Consider the following 17,928-nt stretch of genomic DNA (forward strand, 5'->3'; position numbering starts at 1 on the left):
AAATCCCTATAGTCTGAATGTGGGAAAGTCCCTGCCAGACGTCGGCGATGATTTCTCATGATGGATATCTCCTCTTATATATCGACAGTAGCCTACGTCATAAACTTATTTGAGACAAACTTATTTTAAAGGACATCAACGTATACGAGAGTGAACAATATACACGAACCATCCCACTAATATGTGATAGATAAATGTTTATCAGATGTACAGGTAGCCAACGTGTGATACAACCAACATGCGATCGTTTGAGTTGGGACTCCTGGTGCGTCAGGTGATCTCTTTCACACATCCGGGCCTTTGTACTAGTTTGGAAACAACTTTATCAAACTGATACTGCACTGTGAAAGTTAGCAAGCGGTCTATCAACCATTTCTTTCACAAACGAAGACGAATAAGAGAGTATATGAATTCATTTCGCAAAATTAACAAACAATTCATTGAGGTGAAGTCCACAGAGATTATGAAGCTATAATTACGGTCTCGAATATTCTGCAACGGCGGCAAGGAACTGACTACACATAATAATAATAATGTGCAACAAAAGATATCAGGAAACACATAAAGTGTGTAATTGCTATTGTGATAATGTTTTACCAGCAATGAAAATTCACATCCAAAATAGGAAATGTACAAAATGGGTTACTTTTGTCCCGAAAGCACTTTTAGCACCAATCACACATACGGTGTGTACTATGTCCATATGCACTATATGTTAATGTTTTTTTTTTTTTAGAAAATGGTCACATCGGCACAGTGCACGGTGAATTAAATACACGAGATACAGTTAGCACATGCAGCAATCAAATCAAATACTCTTATTAACAACGTTACATAATCGATGCAAAATCTGATACAGTCCACACTACAATGCATTGTTGATCAAGTCAAAATCACGATCATATTCAACACACGCTACATACAGTCATACTTTTCTACGAGGGCGATGTTAGCACCACACTGAAAGTTCAAATAAAAACCTAATATCAGTGATTAAAACAGTAGGATTTCTCAATAAATTAGTGCATAAAAGTTAGTTAGTGCATATAAACTGAAGCAACACTAATTCGACAAACAGTTTGAAGTCATTAAAATAGAAAAATTAATACGTGATAAAATTACACAAATTTTCGAATCTCGTAAAAACTTCAGCCGAAATCGGCCAAAAAAACTGGTCGCAACTTTTGGTGGTGTTGCATCCCTTTATGGAAACGTCATTAAGAAGAGCAACACTGCAAATTACCAACAGGCAAGATACTAGGAAAAGTACCGAGATCTAAAGAAATTTCGCTTTAACTCAATGAAAAGTTTGTCACTGCAGCGGGTCCATCTCTACGTCATCGTCTCTGACGTCATAACGGGCCGCTTTTGATTGATTACCTTTGGGGGAGTTGAGCAGCACGACTCCGACAACAATGGTGACGAATCCGCACGCAAATCCGACAAAATCTTTAGGACCCAGTGACTCCTGAAAGAGCAGGATGGATCCAATGATGAGGAAGACGTTGGTGAAGACGTACTTGATCGGGGTCACGGCACTCGTCTCGAAGAGGGCGAGGGCTTTGTTGATATACACAATCTGCACCGGTATGCCCACTATCTGGCAGGCGACAAGCACCCAGAACAGGGGGTGAAAGATGACCCCGATTCCGGACGGGGCCAGGAGGGTCTTTATTGAAATGCCGAGCCCCTTACCGCAAAGGACAGTCAGTGCACCGACCATGTTGCAGATGGTGAGGTAGACCATGATGTTGGTGTGCCCGTGTTTGGGAGCAACGAGAAAGATAAGGACGATGGGGGTAATAAAAAGGATGGCGCAGTATGTGAGGAAAACTAAAAATACGAGTAATGGCTGATAATGATACAATGTCCCTTGGGAGCTTAGTTGTATGCATGGTTTATAGAAAAGAAATTTACGAGTACAAACTTATTATTTCTCTATTTTAATTTTTTTAAATTTAATTTTAAATTTATTTATTTATTATTACTTTATTTAAAAGGTTTTAAATAAACTTTTTGTCAGAGGTTTCCCTGAAAACGTAAAGTACAAGAGACTCACGAGGATCGATAAACTGCTGGACCAATTCGTCAAAATTAGAAACCTTTTCACTTGTCGGCGAGTGCACGACAATCACAGTGGAGCCTACCAAGCTTAGAAGGACGCCTGCCTTGCCGAATCGGTCCAGTCTCTCGCCCAAAAAGAACGAAGATAAAACCGCGCTGGAAAAGAAATAACGTCGTGACCTTAGAAAATTCCGTTCACTTTAGTTTAGTGAAGTAAAACGTATGTTTCAAACTTGCCAATTCCCTTACCATGACAATAGGTAGTCGCTCTATTACGTCATAAACAAAGATAACACTTCATTAAAAAGAAATAAAATATTGCCGCAAAATACTGTAACGTGTGGAGTACGGTATTTTTAATTAAAGTAATTATTTATTAAAGTAAAGGTTGTATTGAAAATGGATATGTCTGTTTACAGAAAACGTAGGTACGTAGGTGTAAAATCTGTCAGCAAAAAACGAACAAATACGTTTGAAGATTTCGTCGAAAGATACAAGGTATTTACAGTAGTTAACTGTGCGCAGTGGCTTTTATTTAACAGAAATTTGTTCCCGATGACCGGACAATTAATTGTAACTGAGAAAAAAGTTATGTAATTAAGTACAAGATTGGTTTAGTGCAAGTATAAGGTATAGGTTTTATCTAAAACACGGCGCATTTTACAAAATTACAATCCTTGCGAGGAAGAATTTCCATGTAGCCAAATGCCTTGCCCGAGCCGCTACGACTTTTTGTTGAAATACGACCACGTATGTTGCAGCGTTTAGCTTCAAAATTTCAACTGATTGGTCGATTATTTCAGTTGCTTTGTTTGCTGTAAAATACAGTGACCTGACAGGGTTTTGAAGCGAAATTAATTCTCCTTTTTGAAGTTAAAATGCATGCACGATGCCGTGGAAGTCGATTATTTCGTAGTTACTAAACAAAGTTTCAAAACCCACTTTTGAACTTTATAAGCGAGTTGTCTTATGATTTTTCTGCAATTTTTCGCTATCTTATGACTTGTATCGAATGACCAGAATTTTAACACAAAAGATCAAAGCTAAAATCGCATAATCGTTTTTCCAGGTACGACTACCTTTCTTGAACCATGCCAGCAAGTATGGGCGAAACCCAGGATGAGATTGGGACAAAAGGGGTTAAAATACACCCTGACGCACTTAGCATCACAACGAAGAGCAATCTCTCAAGAACGACAGGAGCCGATGTTGCTGCTACGTCATCGCAAGTTGAACTATCACAAAGGTGACGTAGGGACTAGACTGATGCAGATATATCTTGCACAATACGTACTGGGTAACACCTGAACATCTTATAACAAGTAATCATGCAGCTATCACTGACTACCTATCACTAACCGTCAAATTTATGCTGAGTGTATCGACGCATTGACCCCAAAACGATAAGATTGCTGACATGCACTTTGTTGATGAAAAAAGAACTGACTCAACTCATTCGCTGTTACTTATAGTACGTCGTCTACGACGTTTCAAGGCCAAAAACGTCAGGAAGGCGCAAGTGAGAGAAAAAGTTCAATACAGATGGAAGATGCCCAACAGAAGCACTCTAACACGAAGACAACTGAAAACAAATCTTCCGGGAAAGTGGGTTATCTATATTTTAAGCAATGTTAAAGTGCTAGGTTACTGTGAATATGAATTAATACCAAACTATACGTTTTAACAACCCGCACAGGATCTGTCTGATCCGATTGAGCCTAAAAGGATTGAAGATCAGATGAACTCCGCTCATTTACGTCAACTGGAGGAGATATTTAAGGAAGGTCATTGGCCTGGATAACAAAATTTTTAAAAGCACGACAGCAACAGAATACCTTTAATCAAACAAACCCTAAATATTTTTGTGCAACACAGGTAGCGGGGAGCAAAAAGGCTTGGACGTGGAGCAATTCCGGATCGCCATGAAAAAGACTGTTGGGAACAATATAGATGACGAAGAGCTGAAGATGATTTTCATGAAGGTACGATACCGTGAAGAATATTACAGCCACGCACGCTCTGGCTACTTGATAACTTCTATTTTAGGTTGATACTAACTGCGACGGGACTGTGGACTGGGACGAATACCTTTCGTATATGCTGCTCGAGTATCAAGAGCGAAAGAATATGTTCACACTTGATCAAGATTGCCCCTTCCCAAATCGTATTAAATATCAGCCGAGCAACCACCTGGAATCCATTTGCAGCATTAAACTCCTTCAGGTTTATTCAATAAAAACTCTTTAGCAAGTGCACTGCGTACCACTATTACAGCTATCAACCACACTCCTGCTTCAAAATGGCAAAACAACTTATAATATAATGTTACTTGTCAAGGTGTACTCTACAAGGCACAACGTTTACAGCATCAATGATTATGATGATGCGGCAAGCCGGTATGTGACTTTATCAAGGGAAGGGATGCTAAATATTTGGAATCTCGAATGGGAATTGCAAAAATCTGCCGTCCTGAACGGAACAAAAACTGGTGCAAGTGGCAAACCTTTATTTGTAACAGATATGGTGTGCATGGCAAATTGCAACACAATAGCTGTGGCTTCAACTGACTGTGAGATTTCCTTCTATTCAATAACATCAAACACAATCAAAAAGAAATTCCAAATTATAGGTACAGCTTGGAAAAGCAATTTTTTTTAATTCAAAATTTAGTACTTTGGTGTGTTAAGGTTGGGATAGCAGCTTTTCAAGATGTTATTTGGGTCTATAGTTATAGGGTAGCGTTATTGCGTGACTCTGATGCCAAAAAAATTCATTTTTACAGGCTTGGTATTTTAAGTAACTAACTTTAGGTTGAGGATTCAAGTTCAAACTTACTTGAAAGTAGTCTAAAAGCCTCCAAGTCTTACTTTTGTACCAGAATAGGCTTAAAAAGCAGTATTTCTAGTGAAGTAGATTTTATGAAAAGTAACAATACCTTGACTTGAGTTACCTTAGGCTAGTTTGACCATCACTGCTCACAAGGCACAAATAGACCTCCAATATTTTTGAGAAATTTTTTTCGACAGATTTAAAACATTGCGCCCTCACGATGGACTACAGCTTCGACCACAAAGAACCAAAATATGCTATCTTGCTCTGGGGTGACACAAGTGGTCGCATTACTATATTACGATTCTACAATAATCCAAACTTAAGTCTCTTTTCTGCCCCCATGTGTCCAACAAATAAAATTGCTCTTCTTCGAATAATTCGAGGTGGGATCGCTGAAGTCACAGCCAGCAAGTTCAAAATCCACAGAGATTGGGTACAACAAGTGCGCTATTACGTGAGCAGGAAGGTGAGAAGTAGCTCAAGATATTTATCAATTATTTTCGCCATGATTGGTAACGTTGATAACATGGCTACATTTTCATTATAACAGGGCCAAGAATGTTTTATTTCTGGTTGTATTAAAGATGATCCAGCGCTCTTCTTTGCTGACATAACAGAAAAAAAAGGGGGAACTCCAAAACAGAAGCTCACGGTCAACAGGTAATAAATAAGTCATAAAAATTACGTCAAAATACCTGAAATATAAAATTAATAACATCAACTGACTCTGATGTCAAAATCTTCACTCCAACCATGCATTTTTAGGAAATCGCACTTCTATATTCGTAAAGGAGTTTTGTGCCTGTCGTACGACACAGAATGGAATCTAATCGTTACCGGCAGCCGGGACTGTAATGTCAGAGTTTGGAATCCATACGTCGTAACAAAATCTTCAGCAGTTTTGATAGGGCACAACACGGCCGTACAGGAAGTACTCATCCGCGCATTTGACCACCAAATCATAAGGTATTCTTGTTAAAATTGACCTTTCTAAGACGCTCACAATCCCTATCACTGGCATCATCATTAAACCAATAGTCCTGTTTGTGATTGACGTACATCACGGAAATAGATATTGTTGTGTACAGGTTGATTACCAGTGTTACCTTGGCTGCGGTTGTGTATTAAACCAGGCACCATTCAGTATTACTTCACAAGCTTCTTTTTATATCGCAGTATAAGCAAAGATAAAAACGTTCGAGTGTGGGATTTGCGTGACTATTCGTGCAAGCAGAGCATCCCTGGGAGAATTATTGGATTAGGAAGATTTTACATCACAGCAGCATATTTCAATGAGAGACTCAAAGAATTGGTTGTGGCGACAAACAAAATCGGAGTTCTGCAGCCAGGCAATCTCGTCACGACATCAAAAAAACAAAAACAATCCCAAAATAATCTGAAACCAGTCGTGAGGGTTTTGTATAATCCAGTCTTCAACCAGGTAAACGACCTTGCAAAACCATTAACACTGTTCATCTCTGAAAAACAGATGTAATCCTTGCAAGTATTTCTACTTTCAAAATCCATCCTCTTTGTTGTATTCAAAAGTGTTTAACTTGAACCTTTCACAAACAAACATCTGCACAATTTGCATTTTGCACAATTTGCACAATCTGCATTTACCATATTAGCCACATACATTAGGCAGCATTTAATCTCGATTTCGAACGATAGATAGTCACTGGAGGAGAAGACTCACTGATCTGCATTTGGGATATCAAAACAGGAATGAAGCAAATGCAGTTTTGTGCTGGAGACGATCTGGAGATCACTTGTATGACCTTTGACCCAACCAACAGGAGACTTTTGACCGGTACTGACCTGAGACCGGTCTATTCTAACTGGCTCACCTTCATTACCATTCACATTGGCCTTTGACCTAGTTTCTTTGTAATGGCAGGTGGTCGAAATGGAAATGCCATTCTGTGGAACTTCAATAATGGAGCAAAGCTCAGACGACTTGACAAGATGGATGATCAAGAAATTACAGACGTGGTTTTCACAAAGTAAACTAAGAAACAGAGATAGTTGGAAGTCGATTAGAAACAACTGACAGTGAAAATTTTTTGAAAAACTTCTGGTGTTGAATGAAAATGATTTACAATTTTTGAAAACAAAGTATTACAATCTATTTACAGGCAACGCATCGTGACTGCTGGATGGAACAGACACGTGCGAGTTTACATTGATTCCTATGGCGACGACAGCTATCAGCTGTTACGTCATAAGCACAATGACGATATTTTGAGTTTGGATTTTCACCGACAAGATTCCTTCCTTGCAACATCAGCATACGATGGAGACGTGTACATATGGTCAATTAAAAGCGGAGAAGTTTTAATGATATTCAATATGTTCGTCAGTTTGCTCCCAATCCATTTTAGTAAACACCTTGAAAGAAACCGACATCGCATGGCTAACATTAAAACAGAAAGTGAGTTTATGTGTACATTAGACTTTAAGATTCGAAAGTCTAGTTTCTACACTTGATTATTTTATCGCTACTGATCAGTTTTTGAAGTCTTCTGAAATTGAGTTGACTTATGCCAGAGCCCAGTCACATTCTCTCAGTTGCAAGAACTCAAATCAAAGTTAAAAAAAATTCAAGCTAGCTCTTCTTCGTAAATAAACACTATTTAGCTCAAATCTCAATTATCTCGGCGCGACCACATCAAAACAATTACGTAGATGCAACAACATACAATAACTTTAGGCGCTATGCAAGCACGATCCATAAGATTATGAAAACTGATTATTATCAATTATTCATATTATCATATATGAATAATGAACAATGAAACGTACGGTGAAACTAGACAACTTTTAATACGGTATATATTTCACTACTAAACACAAATAAATGACTTGACTTGACTTTTTAATATCAGCAAATAATGAAACACAAGCAAACCCGATCGCTATTCATGTAAACGCTATTCCATGCAGTCAACAAACATTTGTGAATATAAAGAAACAACTCTCATTAGCTCTCTTTGCAGATTCCGAGACAGGGCATCAAGAAAGGCCATCAGCCACTACATTTAAGGATCAGATGTACTACCAAGAAGATTGGTTGCCTAGAAACATGCCATGGCTATCACCAAAACGCGTACCGTATCAAAGCGCTTTAGGTATTTAAATACTTCCGAAATTTTCCGACATACATCGTATTTTGAAGATTGAAATCATTGCTGTATACAGATATCGATGAGCTGATTTCAGAAGCGTTTCAAGAAACTTGGAGCCGTACACCGAGCCGTGCTTCAAAAACATCAACACAAAGTGGCCGTTCAGACGACAACCACGTAGTAGATTCAACTGATCGCGCCGTTTACAAAATTCTTTTTTTACAAACCCGGCGTTGTGATGAGGCAGTCGGAAACCTGTTGACTTCCAGTGCAAGAGGGTGGATATCCACTTGGTCTGTTCACCCAACGGGCGGAATGAGGGGTTACTTTCACGCTTGCAAGCAACGTTATAATGATGACTTTGTAACAACAATGACTACTGATTGTGAAAATAAGCTGCTGATAACGGGAGACAGCAGAGGTTACATAAGAACATGGGCTATTTCCGATTACTGCAATAGTGATGATTTCAATCAACGATCCGTCTCCTCCTCAATGACGGAGATTAACTCAGCAAATTCGGTAAGTGTTTAGCAACTATTTCCTTCAACAACGGCCGCTCAGGTTCTTGCAGTCGACAGTGTTTGAAATTACAAAACTAACACACACTATGATTCTATAAATTTACAAAAACTTTGATTGACAGCGTGAACAGGTAGTACATTATCTTCCAAATTCCATTGCACCCGAGATGACGATGTCAGTACGAGGTCACGTGCAATCAGTGACATCACTTGCTTACGTTGATGATCATGGATTGATAGCATCTGGCGGCATCGATGGCACCATTAGACTGTGGACAGACGAAGGTCGCTATATTGGCACATTTGGACAGCAGAATCCCTGGAACATTGACTTTCCAGTAAAGGTTAGAAAGTTCCTACAGCTCCTTCTAAAAACATAAAAGCTTGTATTTTGCTGAAACACGAACTGGTTTGTGTTAGGTGAAAGACTTGCCAATATCAATTCCGAGCGATGTGCGCCAAGTTGCCTCGACCACGACTCTTCGTACCGCAAAGGGGAGCATTTATGTAAAGTGGAAACAAATGAGGGACTCAGTTAACTTTGCAGCTCTGTCGGGAAGAATGGGAGAATATGAAAGTGAGAAAAAGTTAAACAAAGCAAACCCAATTGATGAAGGTGAGCAGAGAAAAACAAGACAAAGCCCAGTACAGGAAAGACCGAATGGGCTGAAACATCAAAGTCGGCAGGCAAGCAATTAATGGATAATAATAGAGGATGCATATTGTACCGTATAATGCAATTCTGCTATGTAGGTGTACAGACAGATATACGAAAAGTTTCTATTTATACAAAATTCCATCTTTGGAACTTTGGGCACAAACCTTACAACAGGAGTTATCAACAAGGATAGATATATCAAATCTACCCACAATTATTGAGTCTTACATATGCACAAAGTTCTTGTAACTGTCTGTCTAACCTTAACTAACTAACGGTAACTGTCTCATAAATTAACTAACTTTTAATTAAGGTGGAAGAAACCTATGCAAGGATCCAAAACGAGGGTCTTAAGAGCTCAATTTTAGGGAAAAGCAACTACAAGCCCAAAAGTAGACGCAAAAAAGCATCCATTGATCCAAGCATTAAGTAAGACGTTTCATTTCTTCATTGTTTATCATGCTACGACCAATAAATGTTACGATACTCATACTTTTCAACACTGGTATCGGTGGTGTTAAACTCCATGCAAGGCAGAAATGTTATAATTATGAACTTTAATGTACAGCAGCCTACCATCAGCTTTATATTTACAGTGAATATATTCAAAACTGACCCTCATTAACTGATTTATCTGAATAAAGGTGGTGCAATAGGCAAGCAATGATCTACAACTCACTTCCCTACGCACAAATACCTGCTCCTGTTCAAATGCCTGTCCCCGAGCATTTGCGGAACAAAGCAGCCATGAAACAAGCTTTAAACTGGACACATAAGAAGTTACTTGCGGCCAATGCATTTAACCAGGACTCATTTGATGCAGATGAGAAATCGCAGAAAAGGCTTCCTCCAATCAAAGCAACCGGACATTCACCGAATCTATTTGGGAGGAAAGTTATTCGCCATACTGTGCAGAATCGAAGGAGAAAAGTGCCTTCGTTAGTTGGGCCTTTGCCATCAATTGCTTCGTGACAATAAATAGCAAGTACAGAAGTAATTGTGTGACAACTATAAGCAGTGGGTAATATGCCATTAAAATCTCACTTGGTGATCTCACCTCACAATTACGCGCATGGCTCCAAGTGGTGTAATCAGGATTGCCGGGGCAATTGTATACGCAATGAAGTTTATCACCTCACCCACTGCCACTGGAAGTAAGAGAGAATCATTGGTTTTCAACTATAACAAAATTTAGTTCAAAACACACATATATTTATATAGGTCTACATATATTATTGTTTCTTTGGTATTGCACCCAAGAGGTTAACGTAATACTCGATAAACTCTTAGTTTTAATAAACTTTTACTGATAATTAATTAATAAATCACAAATAGAGGCTTTGTGAGATAACTTTACAAGTAAACCATTTAAAACATTTACCACACAACAAATTATGCTTATAAGTGGTTACCGCATATATACAAACTGCACTAAACATTGCATTAGTGTATACAACATATATACTAGGGATGTGCCACGAGGAAGATTATTCGCCCATTCCTAATATATACCAAATACTGTCGCATTTAATTGGAGCTATGTTCATTAAAAAATTAGCTAAACATGAGGCACAACTTATTTTTTCGAAAAAAAAAACAAATCAACAATTTTTGTATGTTTTGTAAATTTCCTTAATTATTGTTGAGTAATTTTAATCAAAAATCTATTATGGTAATTAGTTTATGCAAATTTCTGATTCAGTCGTGTTTGGGATAACCCTGAGAAGTCAATATTCTTCTAACATGGTGCAATTTCTTAATTTTTTGTTCGAAATTACACAGTTTGGCTGGATCTTAGGTAGTTACATCCAATTTCTAAAATTCCTGTTTAATTATTTCTCTTTTCTATTTTCCAATTAAGGAAATCTTAATTCATCATGTAATTTCATATTAATTAATTCGTAATGTAATTTCAATTAATGCTTTACTGGTATATACCATGCTACAGGCCCAACTTACGTGCATTAAACATACAAATATACACCGAAATGAATAACATGCCCACTGCTTACAAAAACAATTTTTTATATATATGCTAGAATCATTAATGGCAGGCACGCCAGTGTGACGTGCCTCTGGAATATCCTTCGGAAACATAAACGTCAACGTTTCAAACTCACTTGAAAACATTCCAAGCCACCACATGCCTTGTTGTAGATAGCCAAAGCCTTTGTGTTTGTCTGAAATATATTTATACATTTGTTGATATATACATCATTAGTGAGATGGATATGTACTATCACTGGTATTGATACAATAAATGATGTATACAGGTATATATTCTATGCATACAAAAATCTTGTTCCGATATTCACATACTTTTGTCCAGTGCGTCGGTGCTTATATAAATAGACATTTCTTCAGCAGTTAAATTATCTAACCCTTATTATATATCAATACGAGGCGATTCCATGGAAGAATTAATATTTACTTACTACCTAATACATCATGTATGACTACACAAGATTTATTGACAGTACACATTAGGCATGCTCTGTAACAACTGAACAACCATACTGGATTTCTTGATTGATGAATGTTATCAAAATATACATATATGTATATTGTATAGTATGTAGTAGTGTACAGTAGACTCGGCTTACTATAACCACATTGGGACCAGACAACTTTCGTCATAATATCCGAATGATCAAATTACCAAAGCTGCTATAACGCTGCTTAACCACACCAGGATCTATACAGTTAAGCACAAAATGACATAAAAGCATTGAATTCGTCATTTAGTTTATTAGCGTTATACAGCAACATGATAGTCGATGCAATAAGTGAATTGAGAATACACGTGACACAATTGTCACTGTTATGCTGCATAATTCCCACAAAAACTTTAAAGAAAAATTTGAAAAAGATGGAAAAACTGGTCATAATATCCGAAGAGATAAATCAAGTTAGGAGATGAATGCTTACGATAAAAGTAAAGGTGGTTAACACAAAATCACCAGACGTTGAAAATAGTAAATGGTCACCGGCATTTACATTAAAACATCAGTAGCAATATAAGCTCTAAATATGCATAATGCTTTTATATCATTAAAGACATTTACCCATTACTGCATTTACCCAGAATAAATGCTCTTCTTTAAATCTAACTTACTATTATTTTACTATTATATATATAGTATATACATGTATTAAATATAGTATATATATGTATCATGAACTTAAATATTATTTATAATAAACAAATTAATATATATACATTGTTCATATATAAAACTGCAGGGTCCAGCACTGTATGGTAAGCGTGTGGTACACCAGTTTCTATGCCATTATTGTTTTCTTCTTTAGATTTAATAATTATAGTCAAGTGGGGCAAAAAAATGCAAAATTGACAAACTTTTGATTTTCTCGCTAAAAAATGGGCCAAAAAGTCAAGTTTTACCCTCTATTGATCAATATTAATATTCCATTGATGTATCCAAAAAATTGGAGCATTATGTTTATTCTTTTTATTTTTATCGAATATTTTGTGTTGCTCTTTTTTCCCCAGTGTTTGGGGCAATAAAAACCATGCTCGGGGTAAAAAAAAACAATCAATTTCGACAGCAAATTTTGTTTATTAAAAGCAACACAAAGCAGAAGAAATAGCAATATATACAGATGAGGATGAAACTGTAACATCTTGTTAAAACAAACAAAAAAGTTTATGCATTATGAAGTCCATATTTGCTTAGGAACACAAATTTTTCTTTCACTTCCTCTTCTTCGGCAAAACCAAAATATGATTTTGCACGTCCGACAGAAGTTAACACTGCGGTTGAAGGACCCCAAAAACAATTTTCAACGGTGACTATATCTATGTCTTCCTTTGTTTGCCAGTCCCAATACACTGCATCTTCTGAAGTTGATTTCTTGTCCCAAAACTTAAATTCAGCTTGCTCAATTTTTCCATCAACCTCGTCTCTGAAGACCTTCAGAAGTTTTCCCCAATAATATGTTTTTGGCTTCTCCCAAAACACTGCAAAGTACTTTCCAACTTGCTTTTTGTTTATTTCCAATTTAATTGTTCTCTTTCCTTTTTTTCTGTTCATTTACAGTTTCTTCAGTTACATCTCTTCTCTCTTCCTCTACATCTTCCATTCTAACAACTGTGTCTTCTCTTGTTTTGTCATTCATTTCTTCAGATTCATCGTCAGACTCTTCTACCATCTCATCCTCTGTATCTACTCTCCTCATGTCTTCATCCATTTGTCTTTGAATTTCCTGCTCCATCCTTCTTTCTATTTCTTCCTCCTCCTCCAAGTCCAGTGAATTTATTTCTTCATCTTCGTCTGCGTTCCTTTTCCTTCTCCCAGCTTTTCTCTTTTTTGCAATTGTTCCATTTGCTTCAAAGTTTTCAACTTGCTCGTTAAATTCTTCATTTGTTAAAATGCTTCCATTCATCTTCACTCTTTTTTCTTTTTTTCTTCTTGTCATTTGTTTGTCGTCCCCTTGATTTTAACACACTTTCTATCGAAACCGATTCATCTTTTGACACAAGCCGTATTTCATACTTCATCCCTTCGGGAGCGTGAAGTTGCAACTCATTAATGATGTCCTTTGTTGTTCTGATCCGTGATTGTACTGTGGTGCTTGTCGACGGTGTGGAAACAGCTTAAATGTTGCGGATTGATGAGGTGGATGGCATTTCTTCCACATTACTTGACCATTCACTTTCCTGTGGACTGGTCTTTTCCAAAATTGGATTGCCTTCTTCATCTTTTGGAGAAACACAATGCTACCGGGACTGGTTAAACTACTACTGAACAGAGACTTTTGAAACTGGTAAATGCTTACAAGAAGGTTAAGCTTTTGAATAGCTATTTGGCAGGAGTTCAACAAAGTGGAATGGTACATAAATCAATTAACTACAAAGATCAACACAAAATGATTGGAGAGTAAAACTTAACGCTTAACTTAATTTCAAATGAATCATCAGTACATTAAGATTAATGTATTTACTAGAGATCAGGAAACTGAGACAATGCAAGTAAAGGATTAAAGTGGTAGTTTAATTCCTTATAGCAACCAAAATCGTTCTAAAATGAAAGTTATTAAAGATGGGGTAAAGAAAAACAAGCACAGGGAAAATAAAAACAACTGTCTTTTTTTGCCCCAACACATTGTGTAGTTTTGGGGTAAAAAAAGACAACATAAAATAGAATGAAAGGTTAACAGCAATCAAAATTGAAGTACTGGAGTACAATCATACTAAAATATCATGTAGATACACATAAAAAGATTGTGATTTTTAACCATCGTTTTCGATCCACAAAAAGTTTAGTAAAGAGCAAAAAAAGTTTTTTTGGACTGTTTTTGGGTCAATTTAGTGATTTGCATAGTTCCTGAAGAGTACTGACCTCTAGACCTGTATTGTATGTTAAAAAACTATGCAAATAAATGATGTTTCTAACCATGCAAAGCTTTTTCAAAAAAATCATTCTTAGGGGGAGTTGGGGGGGCTGTCCTTTTTTACCCCAAGTACCCCTATGTTTTTTTTTGCCCCAACTGACTATATCTATTACAACACCACTGTGTACACTACACAATCAATGATAAGACAGTTCCAAAGAGAAACGATTTGCCATGTTGTAAATATTTTAATTGCCGCAAGTGACCAAGCCTACCTTATGTACATACAACTGCGCACAAATCTTCATAGATGTTGGAAATATCTAGCCTAAATTATACCTTTTAGGGCATAATTCCTACTGCCGCGCAACACTCCCTTCTTCTGAAGGATGAAGCTACCACCAACCAGTATAGCAGACACTGTGGACATCAGCAATCCAATAAATGGGTGACTTGGTGCATCCTCTTCAATTACATTGTCCATGTTTGTTGAAGTATAGTTTGTTGTTAACAGTGTCCTACCAGAAGCAACTTCCATGCAAAATCTATCTACTGTTTCATGCAAACCTATATCGGTAACAACCTGAACATTCATATATGATATACAGTGAGACCTCGTTAATCCTAACCCCGAAGCCCTGCTATCCGACACAAAGCTGTCGGGAACGGATTTCTTCCCATGCGTTTTACCCCTTTAATCCAGAAATCCCGCTGTCCGATTCCCACAGAAAATTTTTGGAACACATATACTAAATAAATAGCAATAAAATCTGATAAATCGGAGCATTTAGAGTGAAGCGAAAATGATTCACGATTGTCCTAGATACAGTAGTTTGTTGACAAACACAATAGCCGATTATTATTATCTACGCATAATGTTGCAGTTTCACTCTTTAAACTCCTACACATACACATACTTTGAATTGGAGTAAGGTACATACAGCTTTTTGAACACAGTGCTACATTTGCAAGTTTGATTTATTTTTCACTTTCCGATAATCTGGATACCCCGCTAAACCGAGATTTTATGACGAAACACTGTGGTCCTGATGAACGAGGTCTGACTGTATACACCTTCAATAACACCACAATATATAAACACAATAAACAGGTAGTAAAACATGGGATTCCAAGAATAAAAAAAAACATCACAGATCCAACAAAAAATCAACTAGTAGAGTTTTAAAGCAAAACACAACATCGCGGTTTATCAAGAGGTTATGCCTTAATGTAGTAGTGTAAGTATACATGCTCGTCAGAAATGACAATTATGTTAAATTTAACAATTTAACGTACAATTTCACTAAAAGCTAGTATATTACATCTATAATGTAATTATTGTATATGACTATTATTGTGTATGTATACTGTATATAACTGATAAACCTAAGAAGTATACGACCAGTCATTTTGCAAGTAGCCTTTACGGGCATCTGTATATGCTTTACTTTTACAACAAAAATCATGTTAACTTAATCAACAGATAGTCATGTAAATGAACTCCTATGAACATAAGATGGCATACCCCACACTCTGATACTGAAAACTCGTGGCCAGTATGGCAGCTCGTAGGCCTATAAACGATTGCTTTTGCGGTAACACCTTTGCTTGGCAGCATGGCACAACCACAAACCCGAGTGTCTTTTGGTTTGTTCTTTTAAAAACAAACAGATTATTGTGAAACCTTAATTTTAGTTCTAAATTTTATTTTCAATCATTACAGGTCGAGTTATTCTGATCAAGACCGGGAATGATGAATTTGTGATTCTTCAGGTACGGCGAAAGAGAGATTTCTTGCATTTTTTCATAACGACCTTCCTTCTCAAGTTTTTTCATGGTCCGTAGCAACTTGCTCTCTTGAATTCGAGGATAAAATGCGTAGAAACTTGTCAAGCTGCCCGCAATGGTTACAGTCGAATATAAAATTAAGTTTCTTGTTCGTAAATTCAACATATTTTAAATTTAGGTCTACGCTAAGTACTAATGTACTTCTGTACCAATCTAAACATAGGCATGCAACTTTAATTCAAAAAATGCTTAGCCTTTCTAAGCCTATATACAAGTGGAGTAGAAACATTAGTCTACGATGTATTAGGCCTAAAGGCTGGTCTGTAATTCAGGACCAGTCCATATAGGCCTAGATGCATACACTAGCCTAGATAAATTTCACACTTTTGTCGCCGGGTTTAAGACGAAAAAAGACTTTCCTCAGTACGACGATAAAGATTATGAATTAACTATTTCACCTTACGTAGCCTAAGTCACGTAGCTTGTTGTTAAAGATAGGTTAGGCAGTTAGGTTAGGAGAAAGCTTATGCAAGTAGTCGATTTTAGCTACCTATTGGAGCTAGATTTAGATTGGAAGGTAGATTTAGGTTGCTATCTTATAACATTTAAATTAGGTTAACAAGAAACTGTGAAGACAGTTTCAAACGCACGATTTTTCCGGTGAAATAGCGGCAGCCTAATTTAAATTTACCCTCGCATTAAACAATATACCCAGCAGTCAAATTGATCAGCCATTCTTACAGGCAAGAAAAAGACATCAAAAACATCGAAGAATGTTTTAAATTGTGAGGATTTTATAAAATTGTTTGCAAATCGAATGCCGCATAGACTACGGAAATCGGCAAAGCAAAGCATTGCGTTACGTGTCGCCTATGCATGACTTCCGGTGTATCGTTATAATTCGTGACGTGAGTTATTCTTTCATTTACAGCTATTCATTGCGTCACAGTCTACGAAGTTAACCATAGAAAGTGGTCGACTTTATTATGTAGCTGTCACAATGTCTTATTTAATGTAATCGTTTAAACAAGAAACAATATAACCAGTTTATACAGTTGTCATGGTATACAATTGATTCTAAGATTAAGAGAAGCGAAACAACGACCTGAGACTCATTTCACTTCGAGGACATTAAGCAATTCTACAGACAAACATTGTAATTGAAGTGATCGTCCTTACAGGCTAAGGAACGATAAACAATCATTTCATTACAAAATCATTGAAGCGTGACGATTGAGGATGGTTGGTGTCAGGCGGTGAGAAAGACAGTGACAGTGAACAAACAGAACAATAAATACTGTATTGCTGTCGCTGACCTGCTGTAACCGTTCTGGACGGTCATGTATAAGTTAGGGATAGCTTATATCTCTAAATACCCTGGGGTCATTGTTTTCATTGGGCTATTCGTGCTTATTTGTGCTTTTGAGGGTAGGCTATAACCTCCCACGCTTACAGCAGCTATTAGATAATTGGCGAATACGTATTTATCATTGCGTCACACGCTGTGCCCTGATATATGTGATTATCACCAATTTATGTTCCCTGTATAGGCTATTTTTGTACTTCGCATCAGTGCAATGTG

At 37.0% G+C, this 17,928-nt stretch overlaps 2 protein-coding genes across 2 annotated transcripts; one reads left to right on the forward strand and one right to left on the reverse strand.

The window, feature by feature from the left end:
* Positions 1-395: 395 nt before the first annotated feature.
* Positions 396-16,683, reverse strand: LOC143463554 (magnesium transporter NIPA2-like). Its single transcript, XM_076962075.1, has 5 exons — positions 14,898-16,683; positions 11,327-11,386; positions 10,264-10,354; positions 2,060-2,220; positions 396-1,833 (listed from the first exon to the last, which is right to left on the reverse strand). The coding sequence occupies exons 1-5, from the start codon at positions 15,151-15,153 to the stop codon at positions 1,313-1,315; spliced, it is 1,089 nt and encodes a 362-aa protein (XP_076818190.1). The 5' UTR covers positions 15,154-16,683; the 3' UTR covers positions 396-1,312.
* Positions 2,432-10,231, forward strand: LOC143463552 (WD repeat-containing protein on Y chromosome-like). Its single transcript, XM_076962074.1, has 20 exons — positions 2,432-2,562; positions 3,134-3,310; positions 3,537-3,669; positions 3,761-3,848; positions 3,940-4,046; positions 4,111-4,287; positions 4,402-4,693; positions 5,091-5,362; positions 5,447-5,556; positions 5,662-5,862; positions 6,073-6,337; positions 6,571-6,709; positions 6,797-6,902; positions 7,035-7,330; positions 7,896-8,027; positions 8,098-8,546; positions 8,671-8,892; positions 8,969-9,235; positions 9,520-9,635; positions 9,851-10,231. Exons 2-20 carry the CDS (start codon positions 3,156-3,158, stop codon positions 10,176-10,178), a joined length of 3,855 nt encoding a protein of 1,284 aa, XP_076818189.1. The 5' UTR covers positions 2,432-2,562; positions 3,134-3,155; the 3' UTR covers positions 10,179-10,231.
* Positions 16,684-17,928: the final 1,245 nt, after the last annotated feature.

Source organism: Clavelina lepadiformis, chromosome 6 (genome assembly GCF_947623445.1).
Source record: "Clavelina lepadiformis chromosome 6, kaClaLepa1.1, whole genome shotgun sequence".
In the NCBI taxonomy this organism is placed as follows: Eukaryota; Metazoa; Chordata; class Ascidiacea; order Aplousobranchia; family Clavelinidae; genus Clavelina; species Clavelina lepadiformis.